This window comes from Manis pentadactyla, chromosome 5 (assembly GCF_030020395.1).
Source record: "Manis pentadactyla isolate mManPen7 chromosome 5, mManPen7.hap1, whole genome shotgun sequence".
Classification (NCBI taxonomy): Eukaryota; Metazoa; Chordata; class Mammalia; order Pholidota; family Manidae; genus Manis; species Manis pentadactyla.
The window spans coordinates 55,828,822-55,853,378 of NC_080023.1; the positions used below are offsets into that span (position 1 = coordinate 55,828,822).

The 24,557-nt window shown below is 31.9% G+C and overlaps 1 protein-coding gene across 1 annotated transcript in view; it reads right to left on the reverse strand.

Annotated features, from left to right (window-relative positions):
- Positions 1-338: 338 nt before the first annotated feature.
- UBA6 (ubiquitin like modifier activating enzyme 6) overlaps positions 339-24,557 on the reverse strand; it is an 85,507-nt gene continuing 61,288 nt past the window's right edge. Inside the window, exons 18-33 of the mRNA XM_036918149.2 lie at positions 24,087-24,164; positions 22,025-22,206; positions 19,126-19,231; positions 17,520-17,609; positions 17,349-17,429; positions 16,441-16,569; positions 15,006-15,057; positions 14,864-14,927; positions 13,828-13,897; positions 12,515-12,586; positions 9,968-10,085; positions 8,697-8,890; positions 7,742-7,869; positions 5,415-5,502; positions 5,132-5,226; positions 339-3,091 (exon numbers count right to left, since the gene is read on the reverse strand). Coding sequence (XP_036774044.1) covers positions 2,944-3,091; positions 5,132-5,226; positions 5,415-5,502; positions 7,742-7,869; positions 8,697-8,890; positions 9,968-10,085; positions 12,515-12,586; positions 13,828-13,897; positions 14,864-14,927; positions 15,006-15,057; positions 16,441-16,569; positions 17,349-17,429; positions 17,520-17,609; positions 19,126-19,231; positions 22,025-22,206; positions 24,087-24,164 — 1,695 coding nt within the window. The 3' untranslated portion in view covers positions 339-2,943. The remainder of the gene's footprint in view (positions 3,092-5,131; positions 5,227-5,414; positions 5,503-7,741; positions 7,870-8,696; positions 8,891-9,967; positions 10,086-12,514; positions 12,587-13,827; positions 13,898-14,863; positions 14,928-15,005; positions 15,058-16,440; positions 16,570-17,348; positions 17,430-17,519; positions 17,610-19,125; positions 19,232-22,024; positions 22,207-24,086; positions 24,165-24,557) is intronic.

The window sequence follows — 24,557 nt, forward strand, 5'->3', positions numbered from 1 at the left end:
GATTACAAGGGGAAATTTCTGGGCTGCTGTCAATGTTTTACTGTTTTGAGAGCTGGTTATACCAGTAGTTACCTTAAAATTTTTCCTTAAGCTGTGCATTTATATTTTATAAACTCGAATATATACATTTCCAAAAACAAAGCTAAGACATGTCAAGGGAAAAATGAACACAAATTACCTACTGATTATTCTGATTCTCAAGATTTCAACTTCCTGATTTATGTTTTGAATTTAAGTGAAACAGTAAACCCATACCTAGTGACTGTATACAATGAGGTTTTGATAATATTCATTATAGTTGAAATAATTATTAGATCAAGATATTTTGCCTCATGATCTCAAGAAAACAATTTTCTGTTTTTATTTTATTAATTATAAAATAGTGGACTCTAAACATTGTTGACTTTTTTATACCTTGTTATTGGCATCACCAAGGAGTGCCATAATGGACAAAAAATAAAAACAAAGATACATACTTATCTCTGAGTTCTATCTGTGGGACAACATAGAAGAAATTACAGATGAACGTAACTGCTTTGAACTCTAAGGAGGAATGGACTTAAGAAATCTCAACCAACAGCTGGGATTTACCAGATCTTTTAGGTTTTATGATCACTTCTATTTCCCCTACAATTGTTTCAATAGAAATTCCAGCAACCAAAAGCACTTTGATGTCATGTCCCTCCACACCCAAAGAATGTTCTATCTTCATGACTGTAAAACCTGAAAATCAGAAACACCAAAGCAACATTACCCACAAAATGAATAGCAAGATCAGAATCTCTGGAGTCAACCATGGAACAGGATTTACAAAGATTATTGTCAAATTTCTTAATTTATTTAAATAAGAGAAAATTACTCATTGGTACCATACAAAATCAAATAATTAATTTTTACACCTGGTATTTCAATCACCAAGAGTGATCTCAAACTAAGAAATAAACAAATAATAAAAAAAACTGTCATCAACTTTTACCCTGGCTTTCCTTAGTAGAACAAAACAAAAGGAAGGTAATGGCAATAAACATTACCTACGGGAAAAAAAAAAGCAGTGTCAAAATGGTTTCAGGTTTAATATAAAAAAAGTCTTTTTTATTTTGTTTCTATCTGTTAAAGTACTGACTGATCTTTGTAAGAATTGATAGCATGGTTCTAAATTTATTTTCAAAGAGATATGGAGATTTAGATCAAATATAAGCAAGCTATTAGATCATAGTTGAAGGTTATTGAATGACTACCTGGAAAATATTAGTTACTGTCAGAGTACAAAATGAAGTGGGAAAAAGGCTTCTTATAGAGAAGTCCCTTTAATTATTGCCTCTAAAGTTCCAAGCCATTAGGCTTTGATATTACTGGATTCAATTTTAAGAAAATTAACTTTAAGCATTATACTTGTGATATTCATGAGGGAGGGGGTAGGATATGGTGAACAAAACTTAATTTCTTATTTCAGAGGTAGCCATTTCCTTTTCTTTCAACCTGTCCACTTGTCTTCACGTCCAATGCACAGATTAACTGTTAATCATTCAAACTCACCCTCCACTCTATCTTCCCAATTAGATACTTTTACAAGAGACTGAAACAATAAATTACTTTGTCAACTACATTTCGACTATTTGAAATGGAATAAAAGGAAAGTATAGAGAGTATAAAAAGATACCAAATTTGAGTAACACTGATGTGAATCTAGTTTTTAATTTATCAAAGTACCTATTAATGGTCTAAAAGGAGATCAGAGGAAAAGCAGCTAGGCGGAAATGACTTCTTGTGGTTTCAAAATGCCAATCGTTCTAGAATGCATGGTAGCCTCAGAAATAAAAGAAACACTTGCTGTTTTCACTGAGTTTACAGTGTTGAATACACTTTACATCATTTTAATGAAAACATTTATATGAACATCTGTTAAGAGCTCATACCAGAAAACAGTTTCTATTAATAAAGACCAAAAAAATATACAAGTTTTTATCTTTGTCAACTTTTCTGGAAATGCAGAATAAAATGTTTCCCTTGAAAATAAAACATTAAACTTTTTTTTCTGTCCATTAGGTTGCTGGAAGAAAAAAAATCAAGACTCAACTAGTGATGATTTTTTTAATTCTAGTTTTCATCTACTTCTAAGGACACTCACTTTACAAACATTTTAGTCTTATATACTATGACAATCAGGTTTAGAGTCCCAAATAAATAAAACAGCCACATCAGAAGGCATATTTAAGAATTAAATGATTAGCCACATTTATCTGTTCACATTTATGGATTCTCTATGAGTATTGTCAGAGCCCATATAATACTGTTAACATTTGATCCAAGTTAACATGTGTCATCTGGCCTACTGCTCAAGGCTTACAACACAGATGTTATCTACAAAGACCCTGACTATTGGGAGACAGTGATATAACAAGTTATGGTTAATGTTAACAGAGGTAATAGGACAGTAAACTGTAACTGTACAATTTAAAATGCGTACTCTCCATGGCTACCCTCCCTCCTTTTCCCACTGGGTGTTAAATTCAAAACTTAGTCATTAGAGGCTCAGAGTGCTAAATGCTATTTGTATAGAAAAATGGGACTCAAATTCTAAACAAAAATTCATAAAATAGGATTAAATGTTTTGGATAGTTGCTTTTGTTACTTTCAATTTCTTGATCTCTCTTCTGGTGAAGGATCCATATTTTTTCCTTCTTTTCATACAGAGAAGTTAATAAACAAATATTTTGTAAGCATTACAAAATGGCATTCCAGTTCAGTTGTTTGTGATCACATACACATAAGAAGCATATGTATACTATGTCCAAAATGCTTTACAAGTTTTCACTGGAGTTTTCTATTGATATTTCCCTTAAATTAAGGCTTCATCAAAGAAATCCATAGTATTAGGAGCTCATTTTTTTAGCTCCTGAATTAAGTGGACTCTTTCCAAAATCAAGTAGTCCTGGAGCAAATTTAAGACAACTGTTCATCAGAGTCATGACTAAAGTAGTATCTTACGGGAGGTCCAGGCAAATCTTCATCTCCATCAGCGTCTGGAGCAAATGACACAGTAAGATCCACATACTTCTTTTCAGTAGAAGGTTTTACAAGTTTATGCATTCTAAGAAAAATAAGCAAGGACAAATAATTTGGTACATTCTGTAAAGTAAAAGAGTGATTTACTGATTAATGTTGCCCAGAGAATTTGAACTCGTAGCTAGACTTTAAATTTATTATTAAATCCAATAATTCATCTACTTCCATTATCTTAATTTTTCTTTATGAAAACCTCTAAACTCAAGACATTCATTTACCTACAAGTGAATCAAGCTGAATCACTGCTGGCATTGATAAATAATTCAGACTGCCTATTAAAACAAAACAAACAAACAAAAAAAACAACACACACAAAAATACCCCAAAATCTATAGCACAGAGAAAAGTAGTGATTCTACAGCATCTTACTATGCTGATGGACAGTGACTATAATGGGGTATGTGGTGGGAACTTGATAATGGGGGGAATCTAGTAACCACAATGTTGCTCATGTGATTGTATATTAATGATACCATAATAATTTTTTAAAAAAACCCAAAATCTAAGTAGTCCTTTTAGAAAATGAATTCTCCTCCTAAACTTCGTATGTTTGGAGGCATCAAAAATTCTTCTCAAGGATTTCTATGTAAAGAGTAAAAAGCTAGATTTAAATCTTCAAATGTAAGCTAGAAGCAACACAGTAAAAGATATTCTTAAGTTTTACCTTTCTTCATATTCTATATATCCTCTATTTACTAAAAAGTTTTTGCTATTTCACTGACACTTAAGTCATCACCTATATACCTCCTGCATTAGCTTCTCACTAGCCATCTCTCCTACTTCTAATCTACTCTGCTGCCAGAATTCTCCTAAAATGTAAATTTGACATTACTCTCCTGCCTAATGTTACCTACTCTATTATCATGTACCTCTCATGCCAGGCTCTGAGCTATGTAATCTATTTCTCAATAGCTATTTCCACTTTACAAAGATATTTTGTCCCATATATAACTTTCATTCTTTCCACCATTCATTCTTACCATCTCATTCTGAAGTCATTCCAAAATACCCAATTTCCTAAACAGATCACATATGCTTTTTATTAGCTGCATGCTTTTGCCCAATATAATCCTTTGTTCAAAGGTAGCTCAGATGAAATCTACCCTAAACTGGTTATTTGAATTAGTGTCCATATTATTCTTTAAAAACCTTTATTATAATAATTATTCAATTTCATTGCAATTATTATTGACATGTCACTTTACCTTAGTAGACTGTGAACTCCTTGAGAATAAGGGTTATTTGACAAAGATGTATGATGACAAAATACAAACAGGAGCAACTTTTATGGAATACTTCTTACTTGTCATTACACTGCTAGCCCTTATTATTTTAATCCTCAACAGCTAAGGACACAGTCATCCGTATTTGTGGATATGAAATAAGTTCCAAAAACTTCAGGAAGCTACTCAAATGTGACAAAACAAGTAGCTGAACAACAATGTAAATCCAGGTTTTTTAGTCCAGCCAAGTAGTAGTATTAGTTAATAAATATTTGCTAAATGAACAATGTAAAAAAATGAGAAATATCTTTCACAAAACATATGCTGGAGGTTTCAAATACTGGCCAACTCTACAAAGCATTTTTATGGATTATTTGCAGCAAATCTTGAATTCCACTAATCAATCCACTTTAGGACCACACATTTCACAATCATCTAGGTAGTGTACAATAAATAATACTATTTATTTGTCCAAAAGATAAATACAACTATTAATTTATCCAAAAGTATGTAGGGATACTAAAAAAATATATAAGGGAAGATAAACAATATAAGACTTAGCTAACATAATAATTGATTTTTTAAAGTATAGATAACTAAGCCTATCTTATAATAATTAAAGTGATTTAACTCATTAATAATCATAGTAAAGGCTGACATGACATCATGCAGTCATTTATTTATATAAATTATATAAATGAATTTACTTATACAACTATATTTATAATACTTATTTTATTTAAAAGTTTTGACTATAATTTACATTAATTTCAATACTTGATATTCAAAATATTTGATATTTGTGTTTATTGCAATCTATAGACAGAATGTTCAATACTTACGTTAACTTCAATCTTTTTGCGTGACCAGGCATTATAGGAACATAAAGCATTTTGACTCCCTGTACCACCATTGTTGGCTCAATTCCGTACTTCTCCTAAAAGTGAATACCCAAAAGAGAAACAATCAAAGCTCCATCCAAGTATAAACACTGGGTGATGATGTTTTAAGATCAGTGAAAAGAGCAAAACAAACTGCTAATGTTTATAAAAACTGTCAATGAAATTATGTACAAAAATTAACACACTCAAAGTGACTAATGAACTTAGTGAATAAGTGCCTCACTTTGACTGCATTTATGAAATCCAAGAGGGTGAAATCTTCTTTTCCATGTATAGTCCATCTGTCCCAAATTGTAAATGATATTCCATTTCTGTTGTAGAAAAATATTCAGAGTAAAAACACTTTTTATTTCCTTTAGTAATTATACAAAACCACAGAAGCCCATTATCTATGATTTAGCTAGGTATTAATGTGGGGGAAAAAACAACTTCCAAAATATTCTTTAATCTTATTTCCCCATCATACCATAGGTAACCACTTTTATCAGTACCTTATTGATCCTTCCAGTGTCTTATTATAAATTAATTATGTCTTAGAAAGAGAATTCTCTCTCTTTCTCTCTTCTTAAACAAGTGTATAGCTTTTGCTGTGTGGATGTTCCAATCTATTACTGGGCACTTCAGTTGTTACAATCTTTGGCTATGACAAACAGTGCTGGAATGAGTACCTTGTATATACATCATTTCAGATGAGTGCAAATGTATCTGCAAAATTGAAATAGCACTCTATTTCCTTCTTATGGGTTATACTATTTTATACTCTCATCAGTAATATAAGAGTGCTTTCTCACACTTTCTCTCAGTTAAGTTTTTCCAAATATCTGGTTTTTACAAATCTGAAAAGTGAAAAATGGAGGTACAGGGGCAACTGTTTTGCTTTATCATATAGCTTTTGAAACTAGATTCTAAATCTCATGGTCCATTGGTCAGACACTTTCTGTTCATCTGAGTTAAATCATAAGAAAGTACAATGCTAAACAGTGTGGTGGAGTAAGTGTTGTGAGGGTATTTTTACTGCTACTTTAGTCAGAAATGCCTCATGCCACATACAAAAGAATGAAACTGGACCACTTATCTTATACCTACATAAAAATTAACTCAAATGGATTTAAGAATTGAATGTAAGACCTGAAACGATACATCTCCTAGAAGAAAATAAAGGTGGTAAATTCCTTCTTGACATTGGTCTTTTTGATTTTTTATACTTGACACCAAAAGCAAAGCAACAAAAGCAAAAATAAACAAGTGATACTACATCAAATAAAAAGCCTCTGTACAGCAAAGGAAACCATTAACAAAATGAAAAGGCAATCTGCTGAATGGGAGATAATGTTTGGAAATCATGTATCTGATAAGGGGTTAATATACGAAATATATAAAGAACTCATACAAATCAACAACAACAACAAAAAACATTAAAAAATGGGCAGAGGATCTGAATAGACATTTTCCAAAGAGAACATACAGATGGCCAACAAATAAATAACAAGATGTTCAATATCACTAATCATCAGGGAAATACAAGGCAAAACCACAATGGGCTATCACCTCAAACTTCCTAAATGGCTATTACCAAAAAGACAAAAAGTAACAAATATTGGCAAATATGTGGAGAAAAGGGAACCCCTGTGCACCAGTGATATGTAAACTGGTGCAGCAACTATTGAAAAGAGTATGAAGGTTCCCCCCAAAATTAAAAATAGATTTGATAATTTGTGATATGATCCAATAATTCTACTTCTGCTTATTATATGAAAAAATTAAAATACTAATTTGACAAGATATCTGCACCCTCCTGTTCACTGAAACATTATTTACAATAGCCAAGATATCGAGACAACCTAATTGTCCATTGATGGATGAACTGATAAAGAAGATGTGGTATACATACAGAATGAAATATTATTCAGCTATATAAAAGAATGAAATCTTGCTATCTGTGACAGCATGGATGAACTTTGAGCGCATTGTGCCAAGTGAAATAAGAAAGAGAAAGACAAAAAAAAAGTATGATCACACTTATAAGTGGAATCTTAAGAAACAAAACCAAAACTGCATTCCCTGGTAGTTGACAGAATAGACTGGTGGGCACCAGAGTTCGGGAGATGGTGTTGGGGGAAATAGGAGAAGGGAGTCAAAATGTACAAGCTTCCAGTTGTAAGATGTAGAAGTCATGGGTATGTAATGTGCAGCATGGTGGCTACTGTTAATAACTGCATATATGAGAGTTGCTGAGAGAATAAATCATAAAAGTTTTCATCACAAGAAAAAAAAATTCTCTCTATATGGTGATGAATGTTGATCGGACTTAATGTGGTGATCATTTTGCAATATATACAGGTGTTCAATCACTGTGTTATACACCTGAAACTAATATAATGTTGTATGTCAATATTATAAGTAAAAAAAAAATGGTTTATGAAGATGGGCTTTTGACTTTAGTCTTAAAGTGATAGTAAGGATTTAAATATATATAAGAAAAGGAGAGGTGAAGCTAGTATTTTTCCCTTCCATTCTCATTATGCAAGAGAAATAGACCATCATACATACCTGATTTCAGTTTTTCTTACTTCAGATGTCTCTGTAAACACTATAACTGGAATGGCTAAGTTAAGGAAACAATTTTTGTAAGCTTCAAATGGATAGTCACCAGCTACTTTGATCATCTCCAATGCAACCTAGATAAAAGAAGTGATATGATTATATAAAATAGCCTAAAAGTATTCATGACTTTAATTGCATCCATTTAATTTTTCCTAAATTCTTCTCAAGCATTTCTCTGTAAAGAGTAAATGAAGCTATTGAACTGTAGTAATACACACTTTTTATACATTTCTCTACTTTTAGCATATTTATACTTTCAAATTTTCAACCTGCTCCATATGTGAACAAGTTATTAAAAAAATTAATTTGACCACATAATCTTCTTACTTTGAAAGCAGACACAAGGATTTAAGAAATACAATAATCTAAAATAATTTAATATAGGGGCAGATAATTACATAACTTCTAAGAATAAAACTAGTATAGTATAGTATAGCATAGTATATATTAGTATAGTAAAGTAACATGGCCCATCCTGAAGATTCTAATTCATTAAGGAAAGAATAAAAGACCCATATCATTAATAGGAATTAGAGGGTTTTTTTTACTGCTAAAATTCAATACAATCAGAGTAAAAATTAGAGTTCTTTTTACTTTAGAAAAATACATCACTTTTTTTTTTTTTTTTTTGCAGGATACAAAGATGATTAAGAGGATTACTGACTGTAAGATTATACTCTTCCTTGACACAGCTTATTTTTTAGGTTAAAATGTTTATCTGTAAAACCTCAAGATGTAGATTATTGTATTTCCAGAAGTATCTCAAACTTCAAAATTATAAGATCAGTATGAACCTTCCTTCTCTAAGATCTCTAAGTGACTGGGTTGGGGGAGTCACAATGGGAAAAACAGGAAAAGAGTGATGAAAAAGAAGCATTTTTCATTCAAAGAATAATCTCACCAAGCCTGAAACTGCAGCAGTGGATGTTGCTATAGCAGGTATAATTCTACCAGCTATGCGCTTTGTTTTGAAACGGTCAGCTGGTTCAATGTTGTACATTTTGGCACGAAGATTTGATGCAGCTGTGATGAAATCTATGTGTCCGTTACGATCATCATCTTTTTCAAATGAAAGCACTGCCATCTGAAGGTCACCTGATCATAACCACCAGAAAAAACAGTTTTGCAGTAAGTGGTAAAGATTTTACTAGGTAAAAAGCAATGTGCGTTTACTACTATTAAAGATACAAGAAAATCCTGGGATGAAGTTATTGAAAGACAAGGAAATGACGGCTTTAATACCACTAAATTAGAGGTATATATGTTTTAAAAAAAACCTCACTAAAAAATTGAAAAATAAGAAAGCCATGTACTACATCTGCTATTTAGTGGCTTACAATAAAAAATGTCAACATTGGTTATTGCTAAAAAATTGATTCCATAAATACTACTGTGAAACATGTTGTCTCTGATAATTAAGAATAGGGTCAATTGATCAAATAAAAATATGTATCTTTTAAAAAGATTTCTAGATCAGTGGTTACCAAAATCATTCTGTAAACAGTTTTGGGTTGATCTGTGATGAAGAGAAAAGAAATGGAAGTTATTTTTATGATTATTAAATTAAGATATCTCTTTTATTTGCAAAATAAATAGTTGGCTAATCTTGGTTGTTCTCCTGAATTTTACTGGTCTGTGCAAAAAATCCCAAAGTTTAGAAACCACGGATTTATGTAGTAAAAAAGTCGGTGAGTAGGTCTAAAAACATGAGTGGTAGAGCTGTTTTTAAGGAATTAAATTTGGTTTCCCTATTTAGCAAGGATGTGTGTTGGTGAGTTTGTATTCCCTCTATAATTATGGAATTAAGAAGCCAAGAAGAAATCTGTCTGTGTTTTTTTGATCCCAGAGTGATTTAACTGGGTCTATGGGTTATGCTGGCCATGAGTTAAAAAGGAATCACACATGAGTTAAAAAGTAACCAACAGAATCTCAAGGACTAAAATAATCAGAAATAACAAAGCAGATCTACATTTAAGCCTTTGAGGGTAGGGCAATGTGGAAAAATTGTGAATTTAGTCACAATTAGATGAGTAGCGACATTCAAAATTATTATAAAGTCAACTAATATCATTATTATGTAGTTATTTAATCCCATAAGCTTTTGGGTGTAGAGCTTAGTGAAAATAAAAATCCCTCCAGTTCAAAACACTTCTTACAAAAATTTCCCCTTACTTGTGGTAGCTTCATTAGATGAAATAGCCTTTTCTAGTTGGAAAATAGCATTCCTTTCATCTTCATTGCTTATAGGAGCATTGTCTGGTTTCCTTGCAGTTTCATCTGTTTGAACAACCTTTAAATATATAGTTTTATGTTTGTTAATGTTATCCTGCATTTAAATTTGGTTACCATATCTGTTTTATCCACTAAATCACACAGAGAAAATATCATCTCTACTTTAATCAAATTTATTATCATTATGGTCCAATGTATTTTACACCTTTTATTGGTAAATAATATGTTATTTACATATTTATGTATTATCTATCTCCTTACACTGACATGTAAACTCTTTAAGAACAGGAAAACTCTATCTTGTTCACTGGAAAAACCTCAATATATCTAAAACCAGTATGCTCATAGTGGGTACTAAAAATATTTACTGAATGGCTTATAAGATATGAGTTCATGTAATCTCTCTTAAAATTCCTTACTCAAAGTTAATATTAATCCACAGTTTGTGATTCTGACAAATCTGCCTCAAACCAAACTACACAGCTCTGCAGAGCTGTTCTGTCTCCAAAAAAATGGACGAAATCCATAAAATATATAATGTAGGCAAAAATATTTATTGAATGCTGACAAGAAGCTCTTTCCTAAAGAATACATTTTCCTTCCTATAGATGCACACTTAGGGCAGCACAGACAAGTAATTTATCTTTAAGAAACTACTTTGTGGATATTCCAAGAGGGCAGGTGAAGTTCACATTCTTAAACCAAGAAACTAGCTACATCATCACTAATTATAATACTATTTTTTAGTATTTTACACATCCAACACTAGTTTTAACATTAAATATTTTAAGTATTTAAGAAATATTAAGGAGTCAAAGAAGCAGAAACTTTTGTCAGAATGTCTAGTTGATATTTTGGCTGTGGCATCTATTAACTACAAGTGCTAAACCCTGAAGTTTCAGGGTGAGTTGCTTCAAGGAGTTGTGAAAAAGCTCATAATTCATGTTTAAACTATAGCTAAATTGCTCAGGATAATTTAATATTCCAAAACTTTGATACAGAAAGAAGCAATTCAAGCCAGAAAACAACTGAAGAGCAAAAGGTCAATACAGTTACTGACACATTTCCTTGGCTTATATCCATGGCTAGGAAACTTCTTTATACAGGAATTCTGTTTATCATTTCTGTACTTTTTTTCCTGATAAGCTACAAGTCATGAATACTTCATTCAGCAAATCCATTTACTTGTACAAAATCAACTGCCTACAGGTTTTCCTTTTTCTTAAGAAATGCAGAGTGGAAGACTGCACACATTACTTCTTAACTGCATTTTATAGGGAGGCAATCATTACATTTTCCAGTAATGCTAAAGGGTAAGGGGGACAGAAGATTCTTTTGTGGACATTTTAAAGGATATACAAAAAGGTACATAATGAACATGTGAAATACTTGGTATTTTCAAACTTTCCTATTGACCCTGCCTAAATTTCATGACCCATCTGCATTAACAGTCCCTCTACCTCTTTCTCCTTCCAACATGTTGCCTGGCAAAATCTCAACCCTTGTTATACCCAATTTTCCAACTATTCTACAGTAGCACCCAGGCAGCTAACTGCCTTTTCTCCAGCCACATTTAGTGTAATACTTTAAATGAATTAACATTAAGTGGCTCCTCAGCACAGTCTTGAAATTCTATTACACCTTACAATTAAGTGACTTTCCTACCTGCCCTGAACAATTACTTCATACCATTTTTTCTCTGCTCCAAGTTCCTTTTTCTCCTTCTAACTCAGCACTGTTTGCTTCTTACTTCAACTAAGAAATAAATCTTTTTTCTCTCACACTCCAATTCCAATCCCTTACACAAACCTTAAAAATATACACAGAACAACCGCTTATCACAACTTCCTTGTTCTTCACTTTTATAACTTCCTAATAACTTTTCCTGCTTCCTCTCTCACGTCCCATAGAGTCATTCTTAACACAGCAGCCAAAACCAACCTTTTAAATGTAAATGAGATGTGTTCACTGTTTAAAATCCTCCACTGGTTTCTTATCTCAAAATAATATACAAAGTACTTCTCATAACCCCACTCTTCTCCTATCTCACTGTCTACCACTCTTTTCTTGCATATTCTCCTCCAGAAAAATCCTGGACTTCAAAGTCTTCTAGGATCTTTCTCTAAACTTGTTCCTACTATGTGCATTGTTCTTTCAGCAGATAACAGTATGGTTTATATTCTCACTTCCTCAGGCTTCCACTCAAATGTTATCGTAACAGAGACTTTTCCCCTTTATACCATAAAAAATAACACTAGCTTACCCTGATTTCTATTTTTTTTTTCTTAGCTCTTATGCCCACATTGCAATATTAAATAATTAATGGCATTTTAAAAAATAGTTCACTTCTAGCCCATTAGAATATAACTTCCTCAAGTGCAAGAATTCTGTTTTTGTTCACCGCCAGATTCTCCAGGTTTAGAATGGGACTTGACACAAGTAAAAATTCAATAACTATTTGCTGAATGAGTGAATTTCTAAACATACCTTGCTGGAAGGTTTGAATTCTTGAATCTTTACTTCAGAAAGAATATTCAAGAGGGCATCTGCTGATAAGTCCTGTTTTTTTAAAAGAGTAATTTTATGAACAAATAGTCTTTTAATTGTGAATTCTAAAGCTAAAAACATATCATAAAAGGTCCTTTATCATACTAAAATATTTGAATAATTTACCATCTGACTATTTAGACCACATTCATTTGTATTGTTTACCTTTATTTCTATAGAAATACTCAAAAGGCTGGTGTGTGTGAAAAAGGACTTAGTCAACAAACTAAGAAGTCTTAATTCTTCCCACAGATTTTTAAAAAGGTAGTTTTAGAACTGGTTGTGAGTCTTCATTGTTTTCCAAGTTCCCTACACAAAGTTACACTCGACAAATAAAAAAATAAATGGAATTCATTCTTTTAAAAGTAGGAAAATATTTTAATGATTCAAGATGAACTTAGATGAATTTAGGGCTATCAGATCCATATTCATTATAAAGAAGCTGCTCAGGAAAACCTGAGACATACTGCTTTTGAGGTCACCTGCAATTCTTATCACAAAATTATCACTCTTCTCACAAAAAGAGTACCAGACTGAATGCTACTATTTTAACCAGACATCTATGATATATTTTTACTGTGTATTAATAGTTCTAAACAGGTTTAATCTACAGCAGGAATATTTATCTAGATCCAAAATAGTCAGTGTTAACTATGGATCTGGTTCCTATTTCCTCAGCCTACCTAAAAGTATAGCAATTTATTTAGCTCTATTATGCATTTGTGAAGAAAAATTCACTAATGCAGACCTGCCTCTCAAATAAAAATGTATTATATCCTTTAGATATTAATCAATGAAGATGATGTCGAAAAGAATGTGTATGATGATAAAAGTAAAGAAATGTCAACACAGAGTAGCATTTTCAAGTTTTCTGAAAAGTTTATCAGTTCATACACCAGATAAGCCAAAGAAGTGCTAAGAGAATCTGTAATGAATATTTCAAATTGTTATGAAATAATTTACTTTGGGTTTTCAGAGTGATTATGAGAATTGAAGTTAACAGGTTATAATTGTTTTAAAAATAAAGTTAACACTGCTTTTACAAATATTTGTTATGCTACTTAAATTTAGAAAGCAACACTACAAGATTTTATGTTCTGCTACATTAGAATAGGCAACAATAAAATAAAAAGTTTATATCAGAGAGCAATTCTTACAACATATAAAGACATTTTGATGAGCCAATTGGCTGATAATTCATCTAATTCTAACCTGAATTTTTATCTCTCACTAGGGCTTGAAGAATACCTTACCTCTTCTGTAAATGGAATGCAATAGACTGTAGCATATAATTTTGCAGCATGCAGAAGGAAAGTGAAGTGCCTGTTGAAATTAAAGAAAAAAAGTAAAGTATGAATGCACAGTTTCAAAGAAGATGCTTACTACATCAGAAACTATAACTTTTAAAATGCTGAAGAAAAACCAGCACAGAATTTTTGTTACAAAATTATATTTTTTAATGTTAGGCAATGAAATTTTGGTCTAGACCAAAACTGCAGAAGCTATGAAAGAAAACATGACATGTTTATCCTCACAGTCATTAATATTCAGACATGACTCCTTTGGGGAGAGGAGTGGCCAGTAGAAAAATTAGAGTAGTGAAAGAAAATTCATTTTAATTCATTAAAAAGTCAAACATTTGGTTTTAAAAAGTGTGCATTAGGTTCAAACTAAGCAAATGAGTTTGTTTAAAAATTTGAAAAGTTAAATTTTATAGGAGAAGCAGTCATAATAATGTGACTGGAGGCCTAAAATAAGCACCAGAGGAGAAAACTAAGCATAGTTATTTGTTGAAAGTTAACAAGCTAAGTATGTAATTAAAATATATAAATATCAAGTATATGTGTGTGTATAAGTAAAACATATATTTAATATAGGTAGGGTACAATGGCATTCACTCATAAATCAACTCCTTTGAAAACTAATTTTTTAGATTATTTTAAGGAGCTATTTACCTGTAATAATTTCTCCCTCATATAACTAAAGTTTCTAATATACTGGCTTCATTAAATAGGAAAACATTTACCATTGTTTAACTTCTTTATGGATAAAGTCAAAGAGGGATACTTTGGTTTCATTTTAGAGAAAATTAAAATCATGAACTATCCCACATTAAAAGATATAGATTCACATGTGTGAAGAAGTTGTGACTGGCTTTCTTGACTCTCAGACTAACAGCAATGAAATTTAACAATAAAGGGTCTAAGGTTTTCAACCTGCAATGTGAACATATGCACAGTTAAGAAATTTACAATGAAGGATGAATATACAACTGGAAATAATACTTACAAAGGTTCATTTAAATCAAATTTTAATGGAGAGGGGGGCCTCTTTGGTGACTGCCAAAACAAACCTAACAGAAGATACAATTATTATTTTCAGTGTTGCCAGCCAGTAATAAATTACATTAAATTTTATTCTCAACACTTACTGCCATCTTTTAATCGTGTGTCCAGAGGGAAACAGTAAAGAAGTTGAAGAGCCTAAAGAAAAAAATGAATTTAGAAAAATCACTACTTAATATTATCTGAGGTAAAATAAAACAAATAACAATAACAAAAAATCAAAATGCATGAAAAGATACATGGTTAAGTCTGCCGGTCCATTCTTGCACTCCCTCTGTCCATTCTCCTTCACTGTCTCCCAAGCCTGAAACAACCTCTATTGCTATTTTTTTAATCAACGCTTAGTTTTTTATGGCATCTACAGCAAAAATGAATATAGATTATTTTATTCCCTTTTATATAAACGGTGGCATATTTTACATATCATGCTTCTTTCCAAGAGCTAACCCTTAACATAAAAATGAAACCAGTAAAAATACATACTATTTTGTATTTTGAAATGGTTAAGATGTTTGAGATTTACTTCAAAACCTTCTGGGGGAGGGTATACTGGGTAGAATTATAAATGAAACAAGATTATCTATGAGGTGATTAAGTTAAACCTGAATGACAGGTACATGAAGATTACATGGGGGCTCATTATACTAGTCTAATTTCTATGACTGAAATTTTCCATAACATAAAAAGTTTAAAAATAAACCCTACAGAAGGACTAAAAAGAGTTCTTAAGGTTTTATAAAAATAAGGCCATTGATAATCATGATAAGACTAATTTGAATACTAGTGGAGAAAGAAGGCACAGTGGCAACAGTAAATATAGACCATTTTTCCAAGGAAGTAAAAAGCAGGAATTAGACTGTAATCAAAAGACTTTTTTGAAAAGATGAAGGTGCTTCATATTCCAACAGATAAGAGCCAAAAGAGGAAGAGACTGAAGAGAGAGTGCAGGACACATTCTAGCAACTGTAAATAATTAGAGGTAAGAATAACAACTATAGACAGCATTTATGGGAAGGTTCTGTTCAAAACACTTTCAACGTATTAATTCATTTGATCCTTACCATTAACTATGAATTAGGCATCAATTCATTATTCCCATTTTACAAATGAGGAAAGACACAAAATGTGATTTCATATGAGTGGAGAAGGCAAAATTTCAGCAAAATTTCTGACTGTCTCTACTTTTTCAGTTTCTTGCTTTACTCTGAAAATAAACTTTTAGACCACTGATGAAATATACTCATTCTCTGGAGGGAATCCCTATTTAAATCCAAATTTTGCACACAGAAAGACAAAGATAAGTTGAATGCATAACTGACAAGCCATGGCTAGAGTTTAAATGCATTCTTTAATCAGTAACATTCAAAAGAGAAATAAGCTGTGTGCCCAACACTTGTTCTTACCTAACTTACTACTTATTTCTGAAAAGCTTCTAGAAAGAGTAGATATTTCAGGCCAATGAAACTAATTTGGTAATTAAATGGGTCACACCCCTTTTAATGTTTTATAATACATACTTACCTTATGGTTAAAGTACTTTTCAAACTTTAATCTTGCTAATTCTACACAGTGGGACCAATTCCTAGGTCTTCTGCTAAGTAACTTAACAACTTGAAAACAACCTTCTAAACTGTGGCCAGTTTGTATCTTCTAGAATAAGAGAAAAAAAAAACAAAACAGCACAAAATGAATACATTTCCAATTAAATATACACATACTCACTCATACTTTAAGGAAGTATTAGGCAAAGTCATGCCAGCCCATGTCTTAAGATTTTATGTTTTCACCTCAGGATTTTTGTCTCTTTCTCCTCTCTTTCTGTCTTCTTTTTTGGAAAAGGAATGGGAAAGATAGCACATGAAATTTTAACTCTATACTTTCTTATCTCCTAAGTTATCTTGTCTTGCTAACTTTAAGTTTTTAGTACTACATATGTACTTACTAAAGAAGAACTACAGATAATACTTCATACTAAAAACTTACTAAAGGAAATTAGGAAAAATCTTTGAAACTGTCCTCGATAGGAGAGTAGTCTTAGACTAAAGGTCCACTCATGAAATTTTCACTAGAACTTAGTTTTTTTCCAAGGAGCTTAATGAGCTGTTCTGTTATATGTAGCTGTCTTATTATTATCACATCCTTATTAGGTTGAACGATATGAATTGCCATTTTGTGGGTCAAACACTGGCAATTCCATACAGTTCAACCAAACTAAAAAAAAGTTAATGTGACCTACTAATTTCAAGATTCTTTGTGTATTTACTATGTACAATAATGTTATACTCTCTAAGGAGATGATATAAACTACCTGTAGGCATCTTGAAAATAAGATTACATGGACACAAAGTGTTGAGTTTGTATTAAAATGTATTGATTTTTACCTGTAAGGCTTCTTCAGCAGATTTATATTAAAATGTATTGATTTTTACCTGTAAGACTTCTCTTGCAGATCGATAGGTCTGCCAAAATTTGTTAAACAATGAAGGCTTGTGGGAAAAGGAACTTTCAAACTGTAAGGGAAAACAGAAGTCTGATTAAAAACTGTACATAACTTCTTTTCTACTTCAAAGTATGATTTCCTGAAAAAAAATCTTTATTACCTTATCTCTTGCCCATTGTATAGTATGTTCAATAGCAGCTGGAAAGGATTTTAGAGTGCAAAACGGTATTTCCTCTTCTGGAGGGTCCCGCTAATTTATAAAATATGACAATAGTTAAGAGAGGCAGTAGCAATTTTTTATTGATTGAATGTACTTGAGTGTTTTAATACTCTTAAAATAAAAATAAGATTCATCCAAAACTTTCATATTCAAAATAAAATACAAGTAAAATTCAAAAATAAAATATATGTAACACTTTCGTATCTTCTTTCTTGTAGGCAGTAAGAGGGAAAGTTGATTCTTTTGACACTTAACCTATTGTTAATAGCAATGTAACAACAAACATGAATTCTATTATAACATTATCTGTGCACTGATTTGGTACCACATAGTACGCACAGCAGACTACCATATATAATTTTTTTCTCCAAGATCAAGGGGATGTTTAAAACTCCAAAATACTCCCTTATTTTGAAAAGTAACTAAAGAATCTCCAGTAGAGGAGTTTCCTTCTCAATGGAGAAAAGAAAAAGTTGGGAGCAGGGAGTCTATGCCCTTAAGGCTCAGTACAGTTTCTTATAGAAAGTGTGCATTAAATAAATGGCAAATACCTATGCTGTCTCATATGAATTAGTTGAAGAAACCTATATTCTATTTTAGGAATGTTTGATCTAGATTTACTGGTTTACCCAATCTAAAATTACTCAATTTGTCTCTTTTAGACATTATTATTCAAGTTTGTTGATCTATGAAAAACCAAAGGGGACAGAAGAGTACTAAATTCTGTTTTCTCTGAGTATGAAGTCAGAGAATATAGGAAAAGATTTGGGAAAGACATGGGAGAATAAGAAAATCAAGGGACCTTTTAGAATTTTCTAACATTCCCAACTTTGAAAACCTTCCAATATGACCCCAGCATATCATTTTTTCCTAATATCCTTTAAGTTAAACTTAGAAGTTTATGCTACTGTAATGTTTTCACTATATAAATTTCTGATTTCATGAGAGTAAATGGGAAAGAAAATTTTATAAAATGAAAAAATTTTACTAAACAAAATTTATCCATTAAATAAAAGGGATATTTATGCTTGTTAAAACATATTCTTTTAATTTTGGATTGATTTTTTGAAAAATCTTAAAGCATTCAATTATTTCCTAGGCCAATAGTTTTCAACTTTGGTAGTATTTCAAAATCACTGGTGGAGGTTAAAAAATATTTATCTATATCATTTACATAAAATTTACATATATAGACAGCTTGGTCTCTCCTGTGGAGAAACTGAGTCTTCATAAGATTTGGGGTAGTTCACCAGGTTCAAAGGTCATTAGGAAACTAATCAAACAACTGTGAGAAATAAATAGTAAACAGAAGAGTAAGACTCCAGAAAGAGCAGAAACAAAATTTTGATGATTTATTAAAATAAGTTCAGCTATATTTTTAAAAATGTCTGTGCACATAAGCACAGATATCATCGGCAGATCAGAAACAGAAGGATTAGGCAAGCTAAATCAAATCCGCCAACTAATACAGAAAAAAAATTATGTGATATAAAAATTATTAGATATAAAGAAGAGAGGCATTTATATAAAAAATTGGTTCACTTACATGACTATTATAAGATTCAGTTAAATGAGGTACAATAACTTCAGTGTGTCCCTTTGTGCCCATTGTTCCAGAATCTAAGAGGGGCCTTAGATTTGCTAAGCAGCGGCTATTTGAAAACACAATAGGTAACAAATATAAAAGAGACCAGTAACAATGTAAGCAGACTACATCTTACCATATTCTATTGACCATTTCACATACTCATCCCTTCTTCATTGTAATATTTTAGGAAACGGATACATTATCAGCAAACAGCCCATTTATCACTTCTGTCCCTTCCTACCACAAGTTTTGTTGCTCTATCTAACTTCTGTCTCTCCCTTTTTTTTTGGTTTCATTAATCTACAATTACATGAGGAACATCATGTTTACTAGGTTCCCCTCTTCACCAAGTCCCCTATACAACGCCCATTATAGTCACTGTCCATCAGCATAGTAAGATGCTGTAGAATCACTAAATCACTACTTGTCTTCTCTGTGTTGCACAGCCCTCCCCGTGCCTCCCCCCACATTATACATTCTAATTGTAATGCCCCCTTTCTTTTTCCCCCCCTTACCCCTCTCTTCCCACCATCCTTCCCAGTCCCTTTCCCTTTGGTAACTGTTAGTCCATTCTTGGGTTCTGTGATTCTGCTGCTGTTTTGTTCCTTCAGTTTTTCTTTGTTTTTATACTCCACATATGAGTGAAATCATTTGGTACTTGTCTTTCTCTACCTGGCTTATTTCACTGAGCATAATACCCTCTAGCTCCATCTATGTTGTTGCAAATGGTAGGATTTGTTTTCTTCTTACGGCTGAATCATATTCCATTGTGTATATGTACCACTTTTTCTTTATCCATTCCTCTACTGATGGACACTTAGGTTGCTTCATTTCCTGGCTATTGTAAATAGTGCTATGATAAACATAGGGGTGCATCTGTCTTTTCCAAACTGGTCTGCTGTACTCTTAGGGTAAACTCCTAGAAGTGGAATTCCTGGGTCAAATGGTATTTCTATTTTGAGCTTTTTGAGGAACCGCCATACTGCTTTCCACAATGGTTGAACTAATTTACATTCCCACCAGCAGTGTAAGAGGGTTCCCTTTTCTCCACAACCTCGCCAACATTTGTTGTTGTCTGTCTTTTGGATGGTGGTGATCTTTACTGCTGTGAGGTGATACCTCATTGTGGTTTTAATTTGCATTTCTCTGATGATTTGCAATGTGGAGCATCTTTTCATGTGTCTGTTGGCCATCTGAATTTCTTCTTTGGAGAACTGTCTGTTCAGCTCCTCTGTCCATTTCTTAATTGGATTATTTGCTTTTTGTTTGTTGAGGTGCATGAGTTCTTTATATATTTTGGATGTTAAACCTTTATCGGATCTGTCATTTATGAATATATTCTCCCATACTGTAGGATGCCTTTTTGTTCTATTGATGGTATCCTTTGCTGTACAGAAGATTTTCAGCTTGATACAGTCCCACTTGTTCATTTTTGCTTTTGTTTCCCTTGCCCGGGGAGATATGTTCATGAAGAAGTTGCTCATGGTTATGTCCAAGAGATTTTTGCCTACGTTTTTTTCTAAGGGTTTTATGGTTTCATGACTTACATTCAGGTCTTTGATCCACTTTGAATTTACTTTTGTGTATGGGGTTAGACAATGATCCAGTTTCATTCTCTTACATGTAGCTGTCCAGTTTTGCCAACACCAACTGTTGAAGAGGCTATCATTTCCCCACTGTATGTCCATGACTCAATGTATATTATTAACCATGTATGTTTGGGTTAATGTCTGGAGTCTCTATTCTGTTCCACTGGTCTGTGGGTCTGTTCTTGTGCCAATACCAAATTGTCTTGTTACTGTGACTTTGTAGTAGAGCTTGAAGTTGGGGAGCTGTCTCTTCCTTTTAATATCAAATTTCGGGTGTCAACTTTTTTCCCTCTAGGTTAACTCTTAATTAATGTGTTACCCTTTCTTCTCTTGCTTTTTATTTTCTCTTTGCTTATTTCCTGATTATAATTTCATCCTAATGTATATTCTCAATGTGTTCTTTATCCCAGCAACATTAACTTCTTACTATATATTCTACACACTTTTTTTTTCCTTCTTCTACTGAAAATTACAAACTATCCACTACACTCTCCACTAGTAAATTTTTCTGTTAATAAATCTGCTCTGATACCCTAACATTAAAGAATCATATGAGGATTTAAGAAAGATTATGTAAAGTGTACACATTGTAGTAATTCATTCATCTACTTATTTAACAAATATTTACTGAATGACAATGTGTTGAGCACCTAGAATGCAATGATGGGATAAAACTAATCCCTGAGTAAATGATTTAGCAAGGAAACAAACATTAAGTAAATGTGTGTCAATAAAAATAAGTGCTAGGAAGTAAACAACAGTGCTGTGAAAAATCACTATAGGAGGTTCTACAATATTCAGCAGTTAAAGTTTATCTGAATAAAGACAGTTAGGCTGAAACTGAAAGGACGAGACTAAAGCTAAAGTAGGTGAAGAGTAAAAAGGCAGATCTGGGACAAGGAATTTTACAAGATGAACATAATTTCCTGAGACTGAAGGAGAATATGTGCAAGTCCCTGAGGTGATAAAGTGTTGGATGCCCATGAGAACTGAAAGAAGGGAATGTGTAGCTGGAATAGGAGAGGCCAAGGAGAAATAGGTAAATTTTAAGCTAGAGTGGTGAATCCACCACTCCATAAAAAACTTCTACTTAGTCCATTAAAATTTTGAATTTTATCTTAGGTATAATGGGAAATAAGTGAGTTTGGGTTTGAAGAGGCCCAGGAATAGGAAGAATTATCAGAAAATTTCATAACTTTCTCATAAAGTTATGGGAAACCATGTGAAGACTAAAGAAAGTTTTGATGAAGCTGAATTTAAGAACATACCTGTCCACATATCTCCTGGCTTCCACATTATCTAATGCTGTGATAATTATATCTTGTTTGGTATAGAACTCATCATTGTAAACAGCCTCAGTGGCTGGACATACTTTGTTCAAGTGTGCATCTATCTTTAGTTGAGCATTTATTTTCAGGGTTGCATCAGCAGCAGTATAGCTTTTAGGTTTCTGTACAAGTTATAAAAACAGAAGAAATGAATGTGAAGCAGAAAAGACAGGCCATGATTGAATTTACATATTTTATAGTAATTAGACAAATTTTCACTTTTGCTTTGTAGAAATCACTTTCATTGTAGTCATTCTACATTTACCAGTGCACATTAGTCTGAATATTTAACACATTATTAACAGAAACCTAAACAACTTCTATTTTATAATTAAGTGCTATACAGAGTTCTTAAAATAATAGAAGTCCAATTAAACATATACTTTTACTTAGTAATGAGGTTTAAAACAGACAAGTTCCTAGAAAAAAATGAGAACACTTTCAATAAAATATTAGAACCAAACTACAAAAAATGAGGTATGGGAATTTAACACTTTGGTACTGAACTCTTTTTAAAAATATTACTATTTCTGGATAGAAATACTAAAAAAATTATTATATATATATTTTAGTTTTATAAAAAAAAGAATCCCCTCTCTGTTCTTAAAGATTTGGTGACCAGTATTAAATTCTGGTGTTATGTCAAGTGTTATCAAAGTTCATTTGGGAGTACTAGCAGTGACACTACATATCTATAGACTATTTTGTTTGAATTCATGCACCTAATTTTTTAAAATTTAAGTACAGTTGATATAAAATCTTATATTGGTTTCAAGTATACAACACAGTAGTTTAACAGTTACCCACATTATTAAGTCCTCATCCCAACTAGTGCAGTTATTATCTGTCAACATAGAAAGATGTTACAGAATCACTGGCTATATTCTCTATGCTGCCCTACCATCCCCATGACGAACTTCTATTGAGAATTTTTGTGCCTCTTTATCCCCCTCACACTACTCTCCCACCAACCCCCACCCTTCCCCAGTGGTAACGACCAGTCAAGTCACTGCTCAAGTCTATTGAATCTACTGTTATTTTGTTCATTTTGTCTTGCTTTCTTTTTATTTCCACAAATAAGTGAAATCATATGGTATTTGTCTTTCTCCACCTGGCTTATTTCACTTACCATGAATCCAGTTTTAATAGTATTTTTGTTTTCACACTGTTAGGCTGAAACGTTTTTACTTCTCAGTACATGTATATACTTACATGTATAGTTAGCATGTATACAAATTACAAACTTTGTTAGAACTCAGTAAAATGGGAATAATGGGCCTTGATAGTTTCATGAAATGCAGTTAGGTGAATGAATTTTGTGACATATATTTTAGTTCATGAGAGATCGTATTACTTAGTACTTGATATTTGAATGGATGAGGCAATTAGGTTAATTATGCCACCTGCTTTAGTTATTTTTCTATCCATGACACTCCTTAGTTTACTAAAATTATCAGTGAGTTATTGAACAATAAAATGAAAAAATATATCTAATGTAATATCAAATTTTCCTGAATAAACTGATTCTTTACCTGACTTAAATATTTTGATCTGTATAAAAAAAAGCATTAATTTATAATAAATAGGGATGTTAAGTAGTCCTAAGTGCTAAATTTTACCTATTTTGTAATAAAGACAAAAAAAAGGTGCCAAATTTGTGATCTAATAAAAATTCCCAATTAGGGAATCTGTTTCTTTTTATATCCTTAGTTTCTAAAACTAAAGATGTAGACATATCTTGATTACAAAATGAAAAAAAAACAGTCCATGATTCACAAATCAGATTTTAATATTCAAAATCAATGCAAAAATCGATTTCTACATAAATAATTTTATATTATTCATTGTTGTCATTCCATTATTTGACAATTTGAGAGTCTAATAAAATGAAATAAAGAACACATTAATGCTTGGTCAATCACCATTTTCTATTTACAAAAAGGAAATTTATTTTTTGTTTAACACAATAGATGATGCAAATTGGAACAGAATAGCAACACACCTGTATGTGATGAGGACGAAATAGGAACTGTCTATTCAAGTTGGATTTTTCTATCAAGTCTGGATCTGTAACTGTAACCTAATATTAAGAAAAGAGGTTGAGATTTTATACGTGATAAATTTTAATTAATCTATTTTGCTTTTCTAAGAATGGTTTAAATAACTCTCACCAGTTATTCTAAATTATTTTGTCTGATAAAAGTTACAAGAATACAAATATTCCACAGTGGTTACCAATACTATTTATGCTTTTTTAATGCTTATACTTAATTATAATGTTTAGCATAGGAACATGTCAAACAAAGCAGTTGAAACTAACTGCAATTCCTGTTCAAAACTTTTATCTAATCTAATTATTCATAACAAAACAGAGACAAAAACACCATTACCACAATTTAGAAACATGTAATGGATTAGCCTTAAACGAGTTAGTTTTTCTTTCTAAACATATTTATTCTCATTTGCAATTAAT